Genomic DNA, 23,411 nt, shown 5'->3' on the forward strand with positions numbered 1-23,411 from the left:
AGAGGAAAAGTCCAAAGTCCGCAATGGATTAAGTCGGTATTGATTTATTATTGTCACATGTACCAAGATACACTGAAAAGCTTTGTTTGCATGCAGTCCGATTAAATCAGATAATACTATACATGTGCACAATCAAGCCGCACATGGAGAATGCAAGGACTAAAGTACTAAGATATAGAGCAAAATACAAAATGTCGGAGAAACTGAGAGGTCATAAGTCATAGGAGCAGAATTAGGTCATTCAGCCCATCGCGTTTGAGTCTACTCTGCAGATCAGGCAGCATCTGTGGAGGGAATGGGTAGGCGACGTTTTAGTTTACTTTAGTTTAGAGATACAGCACGGAAACAGGCCCGTCGGCCCACCGAGTCCGCATTGACCAGCGATCCCCGCACACTAACACTATCCAACACACACTAAGGACAAATTACAATTATACCAAGCCAATTAACCTACGTTTTTAGAATGTGGGGGGATACTGGGGAATACCCACGCAATTCACGGGGAGAATGTACAAACTCCGTACAGACAGCACCCATAGTCAGGATCCAACCCGGGTCTTTGGCGTTTCTGCTGCGCCACCGTGCCGCCCTTCTTCAGAATATGTTCCGTGCAGATTATAGTTTTGCAGGTTGGAAGATGTGCAGAGCAACTCATTCGGCCCCTCAAGCCTCCTCATCCACCCCCCCCCCCACCATTTAATACGATCATGGCTAATCGAATTGCAACCTCATTTCCACATTCCCATCTACCCTTGTAACCACACCGCCCTTTCCTTATCTCGAATCTATCACTGCCTTAAAAATAGTCAAAGGCACTGAGGTAGAATGGTGTGGATGGGAAAAGGTTACAGGGATAGGTTTAGTTTATTGTCACATGAGAAATATGGACCAAGTGTATCCGTTCGGCCAGTTCGATTGTAACCATGTATTGTCTTTCCACTGACTGGTTTGCACACAACGAAAGCTTTTCACTGTACCTCGGTACACGTGATAATAAACTTAACTAAACAAAAGATCATGGCTGAGGGGCCTGTTCTTGTGATGCACTGTTTCGTGTTCTATTAATACACAAAAGTATAATAAATGAATGACCATGATTAATGGGTAACAGTAAAAGAGTATTTACTGTCAAACGTGCTTGCAGACTTATTTTTGTGCCAATCTATATTTAGGAAAAGTTTAAAGGGATATGGGCCAAATGCGGGCAAATGGGACTAGCCCGCAAGGGGCATCTTGGTCGGCATGGACGAATTGGGCCAAAGGGCCTGTTTCCGTGCTGTATTTCTAAACAAAGCTAAACCAAAAGACCAGAAATAAAGAACTAGAGTAACTCTGCGGGTCAGGCAGCATCTCTGGAGAAACTGATGGGTGACGTTTCTGGTCTGGACCCTTCTTCAGACTACTTTCACCTGAAAATCTTTCAGAGCACAAAAGGAACACTTGTGGTCTCGCCAGTGTTCGCTATAACTCAAGCATTGCCTTCGTGTTTTTGTATTCACCTCCTCAAGCCATAAACATAACAAGTTGCCTTTCCTAATTAGTGCTATAATGGCTTTTCTAATTACCTGCAAACGAGCCTTTTGCGAATCGTGTACTGGGAAATACAGTTCTCACAAATCTCTGCCGTTTCTCATCATTTTAGATGAGTAAGGAAATCAAGGAGCAGAGGCCACATGTTTAAGATGAGAGGGGCAAAACATACAGTAACCGGAACCTGAAAGACAACCACTCAGAGGATGGCAGGTATAAGGAATGAGCTGCCAGAGGAGGTAGTTGGGGCAGGTACTATAATAACATTTAAAATACACTTGGACAGGTGTATGGATAGGAAAGGTTTAGAAGGATACAGGCCAAATGCAGGCAAATTGGACTAGTTTAGATAGGGCAAGATAGACACGAAAGTGCTGGAATATCTCAGCGGGAAAACAGATATACTGGAGAAAAATAATAGATGATGTTTCTGGAACCCTTTTTCAGGCTGAAAGTAGAGGTGGGGGGGGGGGGGGGTTGGAAAATAAACTGGAGGCGAGAAAAGACCAAAACGACTGTTCCAACAGATGACCTCAGGAAGGGTGGAGCCCATAATGGTCCATTGTTGGCTGGGGAAGGTGTGGTAACACCTGCCTGGCCCGCTGAGTTACTCCAGCATTTTGAGTCTATCTTCGGTGTAAAGCAGCCTTTGGATTTCCTTCTTACACAGTTGAGATGGGCCATCTTGGTTGGCATAGGCTAGTTAGGGTGAACGGCCTGTTTCCTTGCAGTATGGCTCTGCCGCTATGGTTTCTTATTTTCCCTGTCAAAATGGAGAATGATCTGTGTTTCCCACATTGTACATCCTTTGCCAGAGCTTTGCGCTCTCATTTATCCTCTCCCTGTCCCTTTGTGGTTTCATCAGCAGTCAAATGTGTTTAATTGTCATATGTACCGGCAATGGAACAATGAAATGTTTACATCCCACAGCTTTACATCCCACAGCGCTGGCTCAAAGGGCCGAATGGCCTACTCCTGCACCCATTTTCTATATTTCTTTGTTTAACTGGCCTGTAAGCATCATAACGCACAGACAATATATACAGCACAGAAACAGGCCCATCGGCCCACAATGTCTGTGCCGAACATGAAACCAAGACCATCACTTGTCTCCCAGCACATAACCTATATCCCTCCATTCCCTGCATATACATGTGCCTATCTAAAACCCTCTTAAACGCCACTATCCTATCTGCCTCCACTGCCACCCCCGGCAGCAAGTTCCAGGCACTCACTGCGTTCTATGTAAAAAATAAATAAATAAATCCCTGCACATCTGCTTTAAACGTTGTCCTTTTCACATGAAAGCAATGCCCTCAAGTAACAAGGACAGAGTCCCCCTTGTCCTCACCTTCCACCCATCAGCCGTCGTATACAACATATTATCCTCCAACATTTCCGCCACCTCCAACGGGACCCCACTACTGGCCACATCTTCCAATCTCCACCCCTTCCTGCTTTCCGCAGAGACCGTTCCCTCCGAAACACCCTGGTCCACTCATCCCTTCCCACCCAAACCACCCCCTCCCCAGGTACTTTCCCCTGCAACCGCAGGAGATGCAACACCTGTCCCTTTACCTCCCCCCTCGACTCCATCCAAGGACCCAAACAGTCTTTCCAGGCGAGGCAGAGGTTCACCTGCACCTCCTCCAACATCTACCGTTTCCAGGTGTCAACTTCTCTATATCGGCGAGACCAAGCGCAGGCTCGGCGATCGTTTCACTGAACACCTCTGCTCAGTCCATCTTAACCAATCTGATTTTCTGGTGGCTCAGCACTTTAACTCCCCCTCCCATTCCCAATCTGACCTCCATTGTCAGAGTAAGGCCCAGTGCAAATTGGAAGAACAGCACCTCTTGGGTAGTTTACACCCCAGTGGTATGAACATTGACTTCTCTAACTTCAGATAGACTCCTTTCCCTCTCTATCCCTTCCCAGTTCTCCCACCAGTCTTCCTGTCTCCTACTACATCCTTTCTTTGTCCCGCCCCATCCCCTGACATCAGTCTGAAGAAGGGTCTCGACCCGAAACGTCACCTATTCCTTCTCTCCAGAGATGCTGCCTGACCCGCTGAATTACTCCAGCATTTTGTGTCTACCTTCGATTTAAACCAGCATCTGCAGTTTTCTTTCCTGCCCTCGAGTAAATATGGTTTGCAAAAAAAAACTTAGGTTTGCACGTGACAGTAATAATCTAAATCTAAAATGTATATTATTTGACGGATCAGTTCTAATAAATCATTACAGATTTAGGGCGGCACAGTGGTGCAGCAGTTAGAGCCGCTGCCTCACAGTGCCAGAGATCCAGGTTCGATCCTGACCTTGGGTGCTGTCTGTGTGGAGTTTGTACGTTCTCCCTGTGATTATGTGGGTGTCCTCCCAATGCTCTTGTTTCCTCCCACATCACAAAGATGTGTGGATTTGTGTGTTAATTGGCCCTCTGTAAATTGCCCCTCGTGTGTATGGAGTGAATGAGATAATGGGGTAACATAGAACTAGTATGAACGATGGTTGGCGTGGATTCAGTGGGTACGTATCTCTAAAACTAAAAAAAACCATTTTGCAAAAAATTGAGCTTGAAAAATGTTTACAGTGTAACATCAAAAATATTCACCTCAGAAGTTTTTTACTGCTTACAGGGTTAAAAACCAGAGTGCAAACCAACACTTGACTAAATTCCAGGGGCCAGCTTCACGTTGATGTAATACAGAGGCTCACGAGAGCAAGATGGCTCATTTGCATATTTTACTTTTAGGCAGACCATCTGTTCAAAGTTGGCATATCCAAATGTAACACCGTGAACCCAGTCAAAGCATGAAGCTGAATAGCCAGGCATGGGGAGAAGGACGATCACTGCTCAAAACCTGAGCTGGGAGCCTAAAGCCAATTTTAAAAATCCTGCTGCCATCTTCCTTCAGCGGTACAGAGGTGGGCAGCTTGGGGGTGGAGAATATCTGTGGGGTGGGTGAATTCAATAAGAGATGCTGCCTGATCTGCTGAGTTACTCCAGCACTTTGTGTTTATCTTTGGTATAAACCATCATCTGCAGTTCTTTGTTTCTACATACAGGTTGGTGTGATGTAAAGGTTAAAACAGGCTTTCCAGCGAAAATGAAGTTGTCTTCTAACAGTCCTTATGTCCTTATGTGAACAGGTACACGAATAGGACAGGTTTAGAAGGATATGGGCCAAACGCACGCAGGTGGGACTATTGTAGGTCATCTAATGATATGGGACAAAATTGGGCAAATGGCAGTAGCTTTGATGGAGCATGTTAATCAGCATGTGCAAGTTGGGCCGAAGGGCCTGTTTCCATGCTGTACGACTTGATAAATGGTACACTCTACATTATACTTCATTTCAAATCATGTTCAACATTTGTAACATTTACATAAATTAGCCGGCGTTGAAGATCTGCCAATTGCCTGCAGGCTGAGAGCAAGTTATGAAAAAGATTCTTCTTTGAATAACATTCAATGGCAGCTCACAGCTCATTTGTACAGATATCCCTGGAAGAACGGGAAAGCCCAGACCATCACACAAACCAACCTCCCTTCTATTAGCACCATCTACACCTGCAAGGCCAGCAGCATAATCTCACCCCAGTCACTCCCTCTTCTCCCCTCTCCCATCTGGCAAGAGGAACGAAGTGTGAAAACGCACATTTCCAGATTCGGGACAGTTTCTTCCCAGCTGTTATCAGGCGACTGAACCATCCAATCAACAATTAGAGAGTGGTCTTGAGCCAACATCCACCTCACTGGAGACCCGCAGGCTATCTTTGATCGGACTTTACTGGATTCTATCACACTAAACATTATTCGTGTTATTCTATCACCTTTATCATGTATCTGTTCACTGCGGATGGCTCGATTGTAATCATGTACCTCGGTATTGTCACCTCACAATAAACTAAACTACAAAAGTCGAAAGCGCTGAGCAATATCACAGAGCTGATTGTCACTTGTATTGCTGACAGGCGGAGTGGTGACTGTGCTCTTTGTCGGTCTGTTCCCTGACCTACAAGCATTGCATCTACAGCGTCACTGCTGTATGTAATGGCCACGTGCCTGGCACATCTGGTCTCTCTCTCTCTCTCTCTCTCTCTCTCTCGAGGATGACAAGTCCCATTCTGCAACCAAGTAATTCCAGTCCGTCAAATTTCCAGTGCAAATCTTGAATGCTTCCAGCACATTAAAGGCCAATTCTTTTTTTATGCCCACAACTCTCTGGGTGAAAAGGTTTTTCCTCATCTCCTTTCTAAATGGCCTACCTTTTATTCTTAAACTGTGGCCCCTGGTTACGGACTCTTCTGGCTTTGTTTTCTACCACCCCCCCCCCCCCCCCTCATCCACTCTACAATCAGTCTGAAGAAGGGTCCTGACCCGAACCGTCACCTATCCATGTTATCCTGAGGTGCTCTCTGGCCCAATGAGGTCAAAGGCTTTGGTGGACCGAGCAAAAAAAGGTTGCCAAGTCTACGTTTGGCCTTGCCAATGTACAGGAAGCCATATTGGAATCACCGCTCGGTCTGCCATTTGGCACCAAGGCCTGCTGGATTCTCGGTTGCTAACCCTTTCAACTCCCCTTCACATTCCCACACTGAACTTTCTGTCCTGAGCCTCCTCCATTGCCCAGGGCTGAAAGGTCGGTGAGGGAGTTGGGAAGGGGAGTTAGACAGCAACCGGGAGATCCAGCAGGCCTTGGCAGACCGCGGCCTGTGCCACTATTGAATGTAAGATACTGAGAACGTGTGAAGGGTTTTTGCACAGTTTTTGTCTTGTATATATTTTTTATTCTGCGTAAAGTACATTTTTGGAAAATATAGCAGTCAGAGACGGAAGACAACTAGGCCGCAGAAATAGAGATACAAAGAACTACAGAAGCTGGTTTGCACAATAGGACACAGTGCTGGAGTAACTCAGCAGGTCAGGCAGCATCTCTGGAGAAATTGGATGGGTGACTTTACGGGTCGAGACCAGACTGATTCAAAAATACTCTGCCGTCACCATTATGCCCACATCTACCATCAAACTGGAACTAGGTTGCAATTTCCACCCAGTTTTTAAATTCTAGAGCTTATAATCTTCTCTTTTGCAATTTTTTTTTCTTTTTTCCTTTTACTGCTTTTATGGTTCTTAATGAAACTTTCCAAAGAAAGGGAGCAGCATGGTGGTACAGCGGTAGTGTTGCTGCCTTACAGTGCCAGAGACCCTGGGTTCAATCCTGACTACGGGTGCTGTCTGTACGGAGTTTGTACATTCTCTCTTTGTACGTCCCTGGGTGGATTTTCTGATTTCCTCCCACACTCCAAAGACGAGCAGGTTTGTAGGTTAATTGCCTTTTGTAAATTGTCCCTAGTGTGTAGGATAGTGCGCCTGTACGGGGTGACCAATGGATGGCGTGGTATTGGTGGACCGAAAGGGCCTGTATCTCTCTAACACGGTATCTTTAAAGTCTAAAGTATAAAGAAAGAAACAGATGAACGAGAGAGAATCTGAGGTGGAAACAGAAAATACAGCAAGGAGGGAGATCTGGGGGAGAGGAGAGAAGATGATTAGCTAATGTATTGAGACCACTTTGTTCCTATGTTTCTAAGATCCTTTCAATGTCAGGCTGAGAGTAATCAAGCAAGCTGTTACATTAAGCAAAGCAGACGGGAAAGAGAGAGACTCAACAGATGCCGCACAATATGTGGGTGGAAGCAAGCATAAACTGATTAATCGGGAGCTGGGAGATGATTAAAAAGATTGTTTTGATGCTGGCAGATGCGTAGAACAGTACAGCAGAGGAACAGGCCCATCGGCCCACAATGTCCATGCTGAACATGATGCCAAATAAAATTAAATCTCCCCTGCCTGAAGGGTCCCAACCCGAAACATTACCTATCCATGTTCTTCAGTCTGAAGAAGAGCTCAAACACAAAATGTCACCCATCTTTTTCTCCAGAGATGGTGCCTGACCCGCTGAGTTACTCCAGCACTTTGTGTCTTTTTTTTTGTGGTGAGGCTGGTAGAGCTGCTGCCTCGCAGCACCAGAGACCCAGGTTCGATGGTGACCTCGGGTGCTTTCTGTGTGTGGAGTTTGCACGTTCTCCCTGTGACCGTGTGGGTCTGCTCCGGGTGTTACCGTTTTCTCCCACATCACGAAGATGCGCCCGCGGGTTTGTAGGTTAATTGGCCTCTTGTAAATTGCCCCCCTAGTGTGCAGGGAGTGGATGCGGAAGGGGGATAACTTAGTACAAATGTGAACGGGTGATTGAAGTTCAGCATGGATTTGGTGGGTTGAAGGGCTTGTTGCCATGTTGCATGATATTTTTGATAGACACGATGTGTAGAAAGGAACTGCAGATGCTGGTTTATACGGTGTAGATAGACACAAAGTGCTGCAGTAACTCAGTGGGTCAGGCACCATCTCTGGAGAAAAAGGATGGGTGATGTTCTGTGTTTGAACACTTCTTCAGACTGAAAGTAGAGGGGAGGGAAAAGGCCAGAACAAATCCTTAGTTGGCCTCTGTAAACCACCCCTAGGGTGCAGGAGTGGATGAGAAGGTGGGATAACATAGAACTCGTGTTAACAGGTGATCACTGGTCGGCTTGGAGTCAGTGGGCCGAAGAGCCTGTTTCCATGATGTATCTCCAAACAAAACTAAATGAGTGTCTTTGTCTAACTTTACATTTAACAGGTTTGTGCAGTGCTCAAAGGAAGGTGGGGATGCAGGAAGGAACACTGATCAGATCGGAAGGATACCACACAACCATTTGGTGCAACGTATCCGGGTATTCCGGAACTACGGAGCAGAACTTCGAGTGGTCGATCTACCTGCCTTCTGCCCCGACCCGACAAATCCAGATCATCAGCACCAACGATCCTGACTATCCCTACGCCATGTACGGGAACAGGGTGCAGACTAAGGAGGTGTACGTGGAGAGGATTGACCGTGACTCTGCCCAGTTGCACATTACCAACCTCAAGCTGGAGGATACCGGGGAATATGAATGCCACACTCCCAACACCGAATCCACCTACTGGGGATCGTACAATGCCAAGGGGAATCTGACAGGTAGGTGACTTTTGGCTTCACATTGTTAATGCCACATAAACCTATCTGGATTGGCACAGCGGCGCAGCAGGTAGAGCTGCTGCCTCTAAGCTTCAGGCCACAGACTTTAGATAGACACAGTGTAACTCAGCGGGTCAGGCAGCATCTCTGGAGAACATGGCTTGGTGATGTTTTGGGTCAGGACCCTTTCCGACCCAAAACATCACCTGTTCCTTTTCTCGAGGGATGCTGCCTGACCCGCTGAGATACACCAGCACTTTGCATCTACCTTTGGTATAGACCAGCATCTGCAGTTCCTTCTTCCATGCAGTTTAGACTTTACTTTACTTTAGAGATAAAGTGTGGAAACAGGCCCTTCGACCCTTTGAGTCTATGCTGACCACTGGTGATTTGATCACCCTGTAACTAGCACGATCCTACACACTAGGAACAATTTACAATATTACAGATGCAAATTAACCTACACACCTGTACGTCTTTGGAGTGTGGGAGGAAACCGGTGCACCCGGAGAACATCCATGCAGTCACAGGGAGAACGTACAAACTCTGTACAGACAGCCCCCTTAGTCAGGTCACTGACGCTGTAAGGCAGCGACTCTACCTCTGCGCCATTGTGCCGCCGCTGTGCGCCACGGCCAAAGTCCCTGCATGCCTTTATTATTTGTTAGATTGATACAGCGTGGAAACAGGCCCTTCAGCCCACATGAGTCCACGCTGACCATCCATCACCCCATCACACTAGATCAATGTTATCCCACTTTCTCATCCACTCCCTACACGCTGGGGGCAATTTACAGAGGGCCAATTAACCTACAAACCTGCACGTCTTTGGGATGTGTGAAGAAACCAGAGCACCCAGAAAAAAACCCATGCGGTCACAGAGAAAATGTGCAAACCACACAGCTCCATAGTCAGGATCGAACCCGGGTTTAGTTTAGTTGAGTTTAGAGATACAGCACGGAAACAGGCGCTTTGGCCCATCGGGTCTGCGCCGACCAGTGATCCCTGTACACTAGCAATATCCAACACACTATAGACAATTTACAATCTTTACCGGTTAATTAACCTACAAACTTGCAAGTTTGTGGAGTGTGGGAGGAAACCAGAGCACCCGGAGAAAACCCACACAGTCATGGGAAGAATGTACAAACTCCGTACAGACGGCACTCGTAGTGAGGATTGGACCCGGGTCTCCGGCATTATGAGACAGCGGCTCTACCCGCTGCGTCATGGGCCGTCCAGTGTAGCTAGTTCTGTCTATGTTATTGACTGTATCTGTTGTTAATTTAGAATTAATCTCAGACATGATATATAATTCAAGTAGTTGGCGGCGATGGTATTGTGCATGGCTGGAGTCTGTATGATACGTTTGATGTTGTGTGTGTTAATGCAAAGCTATCTCTAATGTGAAGATTAAAAACAAAATGCTGTTTCATGTTCCTGACTGCAAATAGTGATGGACAGATGTACATTAGCACCCCACAGCTTTGTTCTTGAGCAGAGTCGCTGTTTGTACACTTACAGCTACGTGTTGACAGTGGGACAAATAATGAAAGACTCTTCCAGATGGGATGGATTTCCATTTCTATTCTACGGCATAAGCTTCATGTTTTGAGATAATTGTCTCCAGCTTATCCTTTGGAGCCAAGAAGAAGTAGTCATAGAACTCTACAGTACAGGAACAGGCCCTTCGGCCCATAATGTCCATGCCAAGCATGATGCTAAGCACAATTTTTTATATAGAGATACAGTGCGGAAACAGACCCCTCGGCCCACTGGAACCGTGTTGACCAGCGATCCCCGCACACTGACATTATCCCACAAGCACTAGGGACAATTTGCAATTTTACCGAAGGTAATGAATCTACAAACCTGTACGTCTTTGGATTGTGGGAGAAAACCAGAGCACCCAGAGAAAATGCACACGGTCACGGGGAGAATATAAAACTGCGTACAGACTGCAGCCGTAGTCGAATCCAGGTCTCTCGCGCTGTAAGGCAGCACCTCTACCGCTGTGGTGTATCTCTGAAATCTTTTTTTGTGTGTTTTTGGGGTTGTGTAATTTGCCTATTTTAATGCTTTATTGTGTAATCTGCCTATTTTAATGCTTTTATTGTTGGACTGTGGGTGACTGAATTTCGTCCAATTTGGATGACAAATAAAGCTATCTTGAATCTATTGAAATTTGATCTTGATCAAAAGTAAAGTCTAAAGAAAACATGTCCTACATTATTCTGGTCAAAGAGAAAGATGTGTACCATCACCCCATCTTGTCCATACCGATCAAGATGGCATACTGGGCTAGTCCCATTTGCCTGCATTTGGCCCCATAAACCCTTTATATCTATAACTCTGTCCAATTGTCTTTTAAAAGTTGTAATTGTGTCTGCTTCTATAGCTTTCCCTGGCAGCTCATTCCAGATACGGACTACCCTCTAAATGAAAAAGTTGCCCCCGAGGTCCCACCTAAATATTTTTCCATTTTGTTGAATTGGAACAAAAAAAAACATGAACCAAAATTCATCTTTCCAAGCTGTATTTCTAAACTTTCACCTTAAGCCTCTACCCTCTAGTTTTAGAATCTTCTACCATGGGGAAAAAGACAGTGAGCATTCACTTTATCCATGCCCCTCGTGATCTTATACACCTCAATAAGGTCACTCCTCCTACGCTCTAAAGAAAAATATTCCAGCCTATCTAACCTTTCTCTATAACTCAAGCTCACAATCCAGATTTGGTTTAATTTAGTTTAGATACAGCATGGACACAGGCCCTTCACACTAGTTCCACGTTATCCCATCATTTTCTCATCAATCCCTATACATTAGGGGCAATTTACAGGGGTCAATTAACTTGTACATTACACATGAACCTGGTGGTCACGATTTTCAGGCTTTCTGTACCCTCTTCCCAATGATGAGAGTTCACCACTCTCCATAATCTGCTTCATTCCTGGGTGTTCAAGTTGCCGAACCAGGCCGTGATGCAGCCTGTGTAGGAAGGAACTGCAGATGCTGGTTTACACCAAAGATGGACATAAAAAGCTGGGGTAACTCAGCCGGTCAGGCAGCATCTCTGGAGAAAAGGAATAGGTGAGGTTTCAGGTCGAGACCCTTCTTCTGACTGAGAGTCAGGGGAGAGGGATCCAAGAGATATGAAAAGGTACATAGAACAAATTAATGAAAGATAATGCAAAAAGCCAGCAATGATGATCAAGGAAAGATGGAGCCCTCAATGGTCCTTTGTTGGCTGTGGGGAAGGTGATAACGAGTAATACAAACAGTGTGGATGCAGTCTATAGTAAATCCTCCTCACAGTCTGTTTTTGACCAATATTTATGAGCCAACCTACCAACTTGGTCTCCTCACACAAGGTGCAGGTGCAGATTGCCTACAGCCAGCATGCAGCATTTATGCGTGCGGCACGCCAGGCTTATCCAAATCCACCCACAAATACTCTCAGCCCATTCTCAATTCAGAATTTTAGCTTTCCACTAATACTCAGGGCATCGATTGTACAGAGAAGCCTCTTATTTAATACCTCAGCAAAAGCCTTCTGAAAGCTGCATTTGGATACAAGTGATAACTGCACAAAATTCAAAAGTCAGTTGCTACATTTCTGTTAGTGCTGTGATCATAAATTAGATTTCCATTTCTGCATTTTCCTACTATTGTTAGTTTATATACCTCCTATACTCCTCATTTATTTGATAATCTTTCATATGTAGCAATGAATATGATATTGCCATGATGTAGCAACTTTCAATATTTAGTTTAGTTTAGAGATACAGCTCGGAAACAGGCCCTTCGGCCCACCGAGTCCACGCCAACCAGTGATCCCCGCACATTAACACTACCCGACACACACTAGGGGCAATTTACACTTATAACAAGCCAATTTACCTACAAACCTGTGCGTCTTTGGAGTGTGGGAGGAAACCAAAGATCTTGCAGAAAACTCACGCGGTCACGGGGAGAACGTACAAACTCCATACAGACAGCATCCGTAGCCGGGATTGAACCCGGGTCTCCGGCGCCACAAGCACTGTAAGGCAGCAACTCTACCGCTGCACCACCGTGCCGCCCTACTTATCTTTTTTAAAGCTTACTTTTTCTAAAGAAAACAGTGAGAATATTTCACAACCAAGATGTTTTTATCTGATATACATCCTTGTTATCTTTAAACTCGTCATGTCATAGAGCCATACAGCATGGGAAAAGGCCCTTCGGCCCAACCTGCCCCCACCGACCAACATGTCCCATCCACACTAGTCCCACCTGCCTGCATTTGGTCCATATCCCTCTAAACCTGTCCCATCCACGTACCTGTCTACATTTTTAGTTCAATTTAGAGATACAGTGCGGAAACAGGCCCTTTGGCCCACTGGGTCCACGACGACCAGCGATTCCCACACATTAACACCATCCTACAGACACAAGGGACAATTTACCTTTCTACCAAGCCAATTAACCTACAAACCTGCACGTCTTTGGAGTGTGGGAGGAAACCAAAGATCTCGGATATCAAAGAATCCACGCATATCATGGGGCGAAAGTACAAACCGTACAGACAGCACCCGTAGTTGGGTGCTTCCGACGTTCAGCTGCAATGTTTCTTAAACATTGCGATAGTACCTGCCTCCACTATATTCTGCACTCTGTATCTTCCCCTTTGCTCTACCTATTATACTCGAGTTTGACTCTGTTGTATTTATGAGTTTTGTTGTATTATCTGATTTGATTGGAGAGCATGCAAAACAAAGCTTTTCACTGTACCTTGGTACACGTGACAATAATAAACAGGAACCTAAACAAATTTGTACGAAGGAACAGCAGATATTCTTTTTTCATACGTATAGTCTTTTCGCTGATTGGAAAGCACGCAGCAAAAAAAACTTTTCACTGTGCCTCGGTACACGTGACAATAATAAATTAAACTACAGTTTTAAAATGTTATAAGTTGCTTCACCTCTATATTTAAGCAGACTGAATTAATCGACATTTTGCATGGGGGGGGGGGGTAAACAAGCTGGAATTTACGGGCCTGGGAGCCACAGCGCCCCCACAGAGAGTGCGCTGGGGATGGGCCCGGTATTCACGCCGCCTTTGTGCTGCTCGCTCTCTCCGCTCCCGCAACCGGAAGCTACCGCCTCGTTGGGTAACTGGTGGAAGTGGGAGGGGGGGTGGTGCATTGGGAGACTTGGTCCACTATAAACCAAAATCTGTCATATAGGTTAAATCCATTTGTGGGTTTCCAGAATCTGAAGATGGGTGTCGACCCAAAATGTCACCTTTTCCTTTTCTCCAGAGATGCTGCCTGACCCACTGAGTTACTCCAGCGTTTTGTGTCTTTCAGTTATAGAGCGGTCTGTTCTTGCGAGGGTTTACTGTGTTGGATGAACCGCTTTGGTGATGTACACGTAGAGAGAGATTGAAGAGCGTTAATGTTTTTTTTATTAGCTGAATCCGCATAAGGCAGGACTGACTATTTCCTGTAAATTGCCCTCTGTCTGAGACAGCTGTCTGGTCCCACTGTCTATACAATTCTGTATGCTGGAGTAATGTCTTCTTTTGATGAATAGATTGTCACAATGACTGTAAGTTGCTGCTGTTAAATTATCTCCAACAATGACTTTTTTTCCCCCAGACAGTCTTGCAAAGATAACACTAAAATTAATGCCATTACACAAAATTCTTTCTCATTCTGGTAAACATTGCTTGAGGCTGAGTAAATTCCACACAATACTCGAGTATCAAGTGTTAGTTTTAGATTGTGCTCTTTGTGTAAGGACTATCGGCATCTGTTGCCAGAGTGTGCAGTACTAATTCAGCAGGTTGTCCTGTACAACTAGGTGTTGTACAGTAGCGACACAATGGAGCAGCGGGTAGAGCCACTGCCTCACCGCACCAGAGACCCGGGTTCGATCCTGACCCTGGGTGCTGTCGGTGTGTGTGGAGTTTGCATGTTCTCCCAGTGACCACATAGGTTTACTCAGGATGCTCCACTTTCCTCCCACCTCCCAAAGACATGCAGGTTTGTAGGTTAATTGGCCTCTGTAAAATTGTCCCCAGTGTGTAGGGAGTTGGATGAGAAAGTGGGATTAAGTAGAACTGCAAATAAAAATTTCATTGTTCCATTTTGGTGCAGATAACAATTAAACACTCTTGACTCTTGAACTGGTGTGAACGGGTGATCGCTAGTCAGTGTGGGGCCTTGCTGTATCTCCAAACTAAATATCACCCACTGAATTAGAAGTATTAAAGGAAAGTCCAAAGACTGAAGCAAAGTCCACTCCCTTTGTTTTAATTTGAGAGGGGAAAGATTTAATAGGAAATTGAGGGGCAACTTTGATTAGTACAGGCGACAGGAATTATGGGGAGAAGGCAGGAGAATGGGGTTGAGAGGGTAGGATTGATCAGCCATGATTGAATGGTGAAGTAGATTTGATGGGCTGAATGGCCTAATTCTGCTCCTAGAACATGAACTTTTTCACTGGTGGTGGGTATATGGATCGGGCTGCCAGAGGAGGTAGCTGATGCAGCTACTTTAACTCCTTTAGAAAGACATTTGGACTGATACATAGGATAGGATAGGTTTAGAAGGATATGGGCCAAACTTGGGCAGTTGGGACTAGATCAAAGATACTAGAGGAACAAGATGAACCACTCCGTTGAAATCGCCTATACTGAAGTGTAGTACGCAAAGGAGCATAACGGCCGCCATTTTAGTAGGCAAAATCCGCAGTTCGCTATGCCTCTCGCAGTGTAATCAGTGTTTTGGGGGAACAGTATGTGTGATGATACCATTAAAATGCAGAATATATCTCATCTATCAATTCACAGATTTTTGTTATTTTTCTTTTAAAATGTTTCTGCAAGTTTCTGCCTGCTAAAATGGCGCCATGACATACTATGTTTTTTAGGGTCGAGTGGTCTATCTTGTTCCTCTCGTATCTTTGGACTAGATAGGGCATGTTGGTCAGCGTGGGCAGGATGGGCTGAGGGGCCTGTTTCCATGCTATATGACTCTCTAAACAGCGTGCAACATTTTGCAATGTTTACAGCTCAACTGAGGACAAACTGATTCAGATGTGACCTGTTGGCATTGACTGTCAAGTGTCAAGCTCGGTATTGGAAAGCAGCCAATAGCTTAATCATTGTGTAGAGAGGAACTGCATATGCTGCTTTACACTGAAGATAGACACAAAATGCTGGAGTAACTCAACGGATCAGGCAGCGTCTCTGGAGAAAAGGAATAGGTGATTTTGGGTCGAGACCCTTCTCAGACTGAGAGTCAGGGGAGAGGGAAACTAAAAATATGAAGAGGTACAACCGTTTTGGCTCAAGAGCCTTCCTCAGACTGAGAGGACTGTAGGCCGAAGGTCTTGTTTCTGCGCTCTATCTCTAAACTAAACTAATTGCTGTGAATTTGGTGTTTGAACCGATTTGGGTGGAAGTTAAATCATGTTCTTCGAAGTGAAAGTTGAGTTGCTGCAGAAATGTAATCCTTCTGACGGAAACTTGATCCCAGGCTCAGTTTAATTCAAACCCATCTGTCCTTAAAGGCAGAAAGAGCCGACATACTTCAGTCAGCATTATTCTAATCCCAGCTGTGATGCATAATGCTGCAAGACATTTTTGATGAAGCAAATGCACTTTAACCATTAGCCTGTTTAGGTCACAGATACTGATTGAATATTATTTGACTTACAAGATTTTCTGCTTCTGTTTCAAGCTGACAATGTTTATTTTTGTTTAATGAAGAAAATGGAGAAAAGATAGGGTGAATGCAGAGTCTTTTACCCAGAGCAGGGGAATCAAGAACCAGAGGGCATAGGTTTAAGGTGAGAGGGGAAAGATTTTATAGGAACCCGAGGGGCAACTTTTTCCACACAGAGGCTGGTGGGTATATGGAACGAGCTGCCAGATGAGGTGGTTGTGGCAGGTACTATAACAACATTTAAAAGATATTTGGATATGTACATGGGTAGGATAAGTCTAGAAGAATAGCGGGCCAAAGGTAGGCAGGTGGGACTGGCATAGATGGGCATCTTGGTCGGCATGGACCCATAAAACTCTACCTTTTCTCTTCTATTGCTGGTGAGTTTTTAAAATAGACATATGATAAAGTGATAACAAGGAACTGCAAATGCTGGTATATACCAAAGAAAAACACAAAGTGCTGGAGTAACTCGGCGGGTCAGGCAGCATCTTTGGAGAACATCGACAGGTAACGTTTTGCATCGAGACCATTCTTCAGACTAACTGCAGGCGGGCAGGAAAGAAAGCTAGAAAAGATGAAATTTTAAAAAAGTTAAAAGAAAAGTTAAAATGTAAAATGAGAAGGTAAAGTAGGTGCAAGTCCTTCTCTGGCCATAGGAGTCTTGATTTTCCAATTAAAATATGAAATTGGATCGGAGGCTCACACAAGGCCTGCAGGTATGTAGGTTAATCAGTTACTGTAAAAATTGTCCCAAGTGTGTAGGATAGAACTAGTGTGAATGGGTGGTCATTGGTCGGGCACAGACTCGGTGGGCCAAAGGGCCTGTTTCCACACTGTATCTCTAAACTAAACTAATAACTAAACAACAAGGTGGTGACCCTCATAAGTTCAAGGAGCAGGACTAGGCCATTGACCCAAATCTACTCATCATCTACCCATCAAATCTACTCCGCCATTCAATCATGGTTGATCTATCTTTCCCTCTCAACCCTATTCTCCTGCCTTCTCCCCATAACCCCTGACATCTGTACTAATCAAGAAATTTATTAATCCCCACCTTACAAATATCCATTGACGGCCTCCACAGCCATTTGTGGCAATGAATTCCACAGATTCAACACCCTCTGACTAAAGAAATTGCTCCTCATCTCTTTTCTAAAGGTACGTCCATTTGTTGTGCGACCATGGCCTCTGGGCCTTGGTTCTCCCACTAGTGGAAACATCCTCTCCACGTCCACTCTATCCAGGCCCTCCACTATTCGGTAAGTTTCAATGAGGTCCCCCCTCATCCTTCTAAACTCCAGCGAGTAGAGGCCCAGTGCCTTCAAACGCTTCTCATACACTAATCCAATAATTCCTGGGATCATTGTCGTAAACCTCCTCTTGTCCCTCTCCATCGCCAGCATATCCTTCCTCAGATATGGGGCCCAAAACTGCTCACAATACTCCAAATGTGGTCTGACCAGTGCCTTTTAAAGCCTCAGCATTACATTCCCGTTTTTGTATTCTAGCCCTCTCAAAATAAATAATTCGCCTTCCTTACATCAACTTGCAAGTTAACTTTTGGGGAATCCTGCACTAGCATTCCTTGGTCCCTTTGCACCTCAGATTCCTGAATTCTCTCCCCATTTAGAAAATAGTCTATGTCTTTATTCTTTGGGGATGGGGCAAGGGGTGAGAAATGTTCAGGTAGAAAAAATGAAATAACGAATTGAGACCATTGGAGTGAAAATATTTATGGATATTTATTACCATTACCTTTACACTGAGGCAGATGCATCACGCATTTCACTGGTGTATGAAACTGTTATTTATCTCCATTCTAAATTGATTTGAAAATCCATTGAAACCTGGAACCGGCTGTAATGTAATGTATGTAACAGAATGATGCTTTTGTACAGACTCCAATTATTTGAAAGCCCAGATTTTCTAAGCTCATTAAAGATTGTGTCGAGTTCAAATTTAAACCAGCATCTGCAGTTCGTTCCTGTACAAAGAAATAAACAATCAGTTCTGTATTGTTTTGTAGAATAATTTGAAATCCTTTAAAATTTATTTGTCATACATAAATAGGTCAAGAAATAAGTGCCATTGTCAGCGTATGTAGAGATTAACTGTAATTTATTCAATGCCACCCCTTAGTTGGCACCGTTTGCCATTGGTGATTTGCGTGCTCTGTGCCAACTGGTATAACGGTGCATCATGCAAAAATGAAAACAGTATCCAGGGTTGGAACTTTCACCAGTCAATGAAGAGTCATGTTTAGTTTAGTTTAAAGATGCAGCATGGAAACAGGCTCTTTGGCCCATTGAGTCCACGCCGACCATCGATCACCCGTTCACACTAGTTCTATGTTATCCCACTTTCTCACCCACTCCCTACACACTTAGGGGAATTTTACAGAGGGCAAATTAACCGAAAAACTTCACACATCTTTGGGATGTGGGAGGAAACCGGAGCACCAGGAGGAAACCCACGAGGTCACAGGGAGAACATGCAAACTCTACTCGCAGACAGCACCCGAGGTCAGGATCGCACCCGGGTCTCTCACGCTGTGAGGCAGTGGCTCTACCCGGTGTGCCACTGTGCCACCCTAGTCCCGTGTAACTGGAGGAACAGAACCTTATATTCTTCTTGGGCAGCTTACAACACAACGTATGAATGTTGCATACTCCATTTTTATTTAACACCCTCAGATATGTGGCATTTACAAAGCTTTTAGATGGGCACATGGATATGTAGGGGATGCAGGCATATGGATCATGTGCAGGCAGAGGATTGTAGGAAGGAACTGCAGATGCTGGTTTAAACCGAAGAGAGATAGACACAAAAAGCTGGAGTAATTCAGTGGGTCAGACAGCATCTCTGGAGAAAAGGAAAAGGTGACGTATCTGGTCGACGCCCTTCTTCAGCCTGAGAGTCCGGGGAAAGGGAAACAAGGGTATTGGTTTATCTTGGCTTCATATTGCGCACGGATATTGTGGGCTGAAGGGCCTGTTCCTGTGCTATACTGTTCTACAGACTGCTGGACCTGGAATGTCCAGAAACTAGTACAATAATCTGCGTTCCTATGTGTAAGGCACATTTATTTCTGGCTTGTGCATAAGCCTGTCTATCTGGCAACATCAGATATTCTTAGATATGTTTATAACTCTTGATTTTCATGCTGTGAGTGTCTGGGCTACTTATACACTCACATGTGAATGATTCAGATAGTCAGAGGATGTGATGACGTCAGTGTTGTAAGCATTACATGTTTGTGGATCTTGCTGTTGGAGTAAAGGCACAGTGACGCAGCAGGTAGAGTCACTCCCTCACAAAGCCAGAGACCCGAGTTCGATCCCGACCTCGGGTGCTGTCTGTGTGCGGAGTTTGCACCTTCTCCCTGTGACCGCGTGGGTTTCCTCAGGGTTCTCTGGTTTACTCCTACATCCCAAAGACATGCAGGTTTGTAGGTCATTTGGCTTCTGTAAATTGCCCCTAGTGTATGGGAAAGAACTAGTGCAGTGGTGATCGATGGTCAGCACTGACAGTGGGTGGAAGGGCCTGTTTCCATGTTGTATCTCTAAACTAATACGCAAGTGAATTATCTTTATGATATCCACAAAATTTGAAAACGTATGAAAATAATGTTATAGATTTTGTCTTTTATGAAATTGGATCATAACCCAAGGGAGTATTTTGAGTTGTGCACTGATCTATTGACACAGTAGTAAAATATATTGGGTTCAACATCATTTACATTGGCTATTTGCTGGCAGAGTGTGTAGTACAAGGAGATGTGTAGTACAACTCGTGCACTGTTGACACAAGGAACTGAAGTTGCTGGTTTACAATAACGGACACAAAGTGCTGGAGTAACTTGGTGGGTCAGGCAACGTCTCTGGAGAACATGGAATAGGTGATGTTTCGGGTTGGGATCCATTGTTGGGGTCGCCTGGAAGGTTGTGAATGGTGATGTCTTTAGGGAACATAACTGAGGCTTTGGGCTTTTTGCTAGGAGAATTAAAAATAACCAGTTTGTATATTGGGGTAGAACTGTGTAGGAAGGAACTGCAGATGCTAGTTTAAGCCAAAGATAGACACAAAATGCTGGAGTAACTCAGTGGGACAGGCAGCATCGCTGGAGAGAAGGAATGGGTGACGCTTTGGGTCCAGAAGAGTCTCGACCCGAAAAGTCACCCATTCCCTTGCTCCAGAGATGCTGCCTGTCCCATTGAGTTACTCCAGCATTTTGTGTCTATCTTGTGGTAGAACTGCTGCCTCTCAGCGCTGGAGATCCCGACCTCGGGTGCTAACAGTGTGGAGTTTGCATGTGCTCCCTGTGACCTTGTGGGTTGCTTCCGGGTGCTCCAGTTTCCTCCCTTTTCCCAAGGACATGTGAGTTTGTAGATTAATTGGCCTCTGTAAATTGTCTCTAGCATGGAGGGAGTGGATGAGAAAGTGGAATAACAGAATTAGTGTGAATGTGGGATCGATGGTCAGCGTGGGCTGAAGGGCCTGTTTCCATGCCCTATCTTTTGATCAATCAAACATTCAACAACTTCCCTTCCTCCAACAGTTGTCATTTGTGGCTTGTGAAAGATTTTGGGGGGTATTTAACTATGTCAAAGACACTATAAATGCAAATTGCTATTTTGACATATATTAATTTACGTAATCACCATCTTTGCACAATTTTATAATGGTAAATGATTAGCATATGTAAAATTTTGGGGATACATTTGAATAACGTGCCATTTATGTATAATTACATATCGGATTACTTAACATCTGAAGGTGCAGAAGATTTTATGATATTTACACTTCATTACCACTTGATCCTGTAAAAATATAAAATTGATCGAAGTAAACCCCTCCTCCTTCCGTTAAAATAAAGATAATTTAGTGATAACTCATCCACTCAAATAGATTCTGACCACTATGCTGATATTAGGAATTTGTTTGTTGCAATACCATAGGACATGGAACAGTACAACACATGAACACACATGACATAATTCGGCCCACAAAGCCTGTACTCAATGTTGTCTCGTTAAACTAATCTCTGCCTGCACGTGATCCATATCCCTCTATTCCCTGCATATCCATGTGCCGATTCAAAAGTCTCCTAAACACTACTATTGTATCTGCCTCCACCACCATCCCTGGAAGCACGTTCCCCGCACCCACCACTCTGTACAAAACAAAAGTTATTGCCCCACACATCTCCTTTAAACATTGCCCCTCTTATCTTAAAGCTATGCCCTCTCGTCTTTGACATTTCTACCGTGGTAAAAAAGCTCTGACTAACTGCCTTTATCTATGCCTCTCATCATTTTATATACTTCTATCAGGTCTCCCCTCAACCTCCCACACTCCAGAGAAAACAATCCAACCTCTCCTTGTAGCTAACCCAAGCTGCATTCTGGTTAGACTTTACTTTAGACAAGAGATACAGCGTAGAAACAGGCCCTTTAGTCCACCGAGTCTGCGCCGACTAGCGATCACCCCGTACACTAGCCCTACACACTTGGGACAATTTACAGAAGCCAATTAACCTACAGACCTGCACATCTTTGGAGTGTGGGAGGAAACCGGAGCACCCGGAGAAAACCCACAGTCACGGAAAACATACAAACTCCGCACAGACAACACCCGTAGTCTGGATTGAACCTGCGTCTCTGGTGCTGTAAGGCAGCAACTGTTCTACTGTACCACCCACTTCATTATTCTCTTCTGCACCATCTCCTACACACTCGGGACAATTTGCAGAAGCCAATTAACTTACAAACTCGCACACCTTCAGGATGAGGGAAGAAACCCACAAGGTCACTGGGAGAACGGGCAAACTCCACACACAGACTGCATCTGAGGTCAGGATCGAACCTGGGTCTCTGGTGCTGTAAAGCAGTAACTCTACTGCTGTGCCATTGTGCCGCATAACAGATATGTAAACATAGTAGATAGGCACAAAATGCTGGAGTAACTCAATGGGACAGACAGCATTTCTGGATAGAAGGAATGGGTGACATTTTGGGTCGAGTCTGAAGAAGGGTCTCGACCCGAAACGTCACCCATTCCTGCTAACTAGAGTTGCTGCCTGCCACGCTGAGTTACTCCAGTATTTTGTGTCTATCTTCGGTGTAAACAAGCATCTGCAGTTCCTTCCTACACATGTAAACATAGTACCCTGTAAACACCATCAGCAACAAAAAAGAAGTTCGGGATGTAAAAAACAATGACAATGCAAAGTCAAAAACAATACTCTCAAGTTTATATAGTTCTGAGCCTATTTGGAGGTTGTAGTGTTTAATAGCCTGATGGTTGTAGGAAAGAAGCTGTTCTTGAAGATAGATACAAAATACTGGAGTAATGCAGTGGGTCAGGCAGCATCTTTGGTGAAAATGGATAGGATGACCATTCTTTCGAAGGGCCCCAGCCTGGAACGTCATCTATCCACATTCTCCAGCGAAGCAGCCTGACCTGCTGAGTTACTCCAGTACTTTGTATCTATCTTTGATATAAACCAACATCTGCAGTTCCTTTTTATTACAAGCTGTCCCTGAATCTGGACGATACAGTTTTCAGGCTCCTCTACCTTCTTCCCGATGGCAGGAGTGAAATGAGAGTGTGGTCCCCTTAACCCCCTTTTTGAGGCAGCAACTCCTGTCGATCTCGATTGTGATTTCTGGACTACTTTATATGAACAATATTGACAGTGTGGGGATCATATAGTCAAGCTGCTGCTCTTGTTCAGAGCACTGGGTGATCTACACTTTCTCACGATTGGGTTAGGAATGATAAATAACACAAATGGCTTTTGCCGTGGTAATTGGAATTAGTCAAATGCTAGTTGCATGAAATCCAATCAGCTGGTTGCTATGGTGAGCAACAACTGGCAGCAGCTGGGAAGATGGCCCGGAATCAAGAGTCAAGAGAGCTTATCGTAGTCATATACACCAGACATGAAGCAGAGCAATGACATCCTTCTTGCTGCAGTTTCACAGGCATATTACATGTGACAACAGCACCGATAAATGATCAGTTATTCAAAGTAAACTAGATCATGAAAGTGTAAAGATCAAAGTATATAGAATAACCATTGTAGTGCAAAGT

At 44.7% G+C, this 23,411-nt stretch overlaps 1 protein-coding gene across 2 annotated transcripts in view; it reads left to right on the forward strand.

Moving 5' to 3' along the window:
* igsf3 (immunoglobulin superfamily, member 3) overlaps positions 1-23,411 on the forward strand; it is a 149,763-nt gene that overhangs the window by 39,225 nt on the left and 87,127 nt on the right. For both annotated transcript variants that reach the window (XM_078409259.1, XM_078409260.1), the window contains exon 2: positions 8,214-8,591. In XM_078409259.1, the coding sequence (XP_078265385.1) occupies positions 8,214-8,591 (378 nt within the window). The remainder of the gene's footprint in view (positions 1-8,213; positions 8,592-23,411) is intronic.

This window comes from Rhinoraja longicauda, chromosome 12, assembly GCF_053455715.1.
Source record: "Rhinoraja longicauda isolate Sanriku21f chromosome 12, sRhiLon1.1, whole genome shotgun sequence".
NCBI classification, from domain to species: domain Eukaryota; kingdom Metazoa; phylum Chordata; class Chondrichthyes; order Rajiformes; family Arhynchobatidae; genus Rhinoraja; species Rhinoraja longicauda.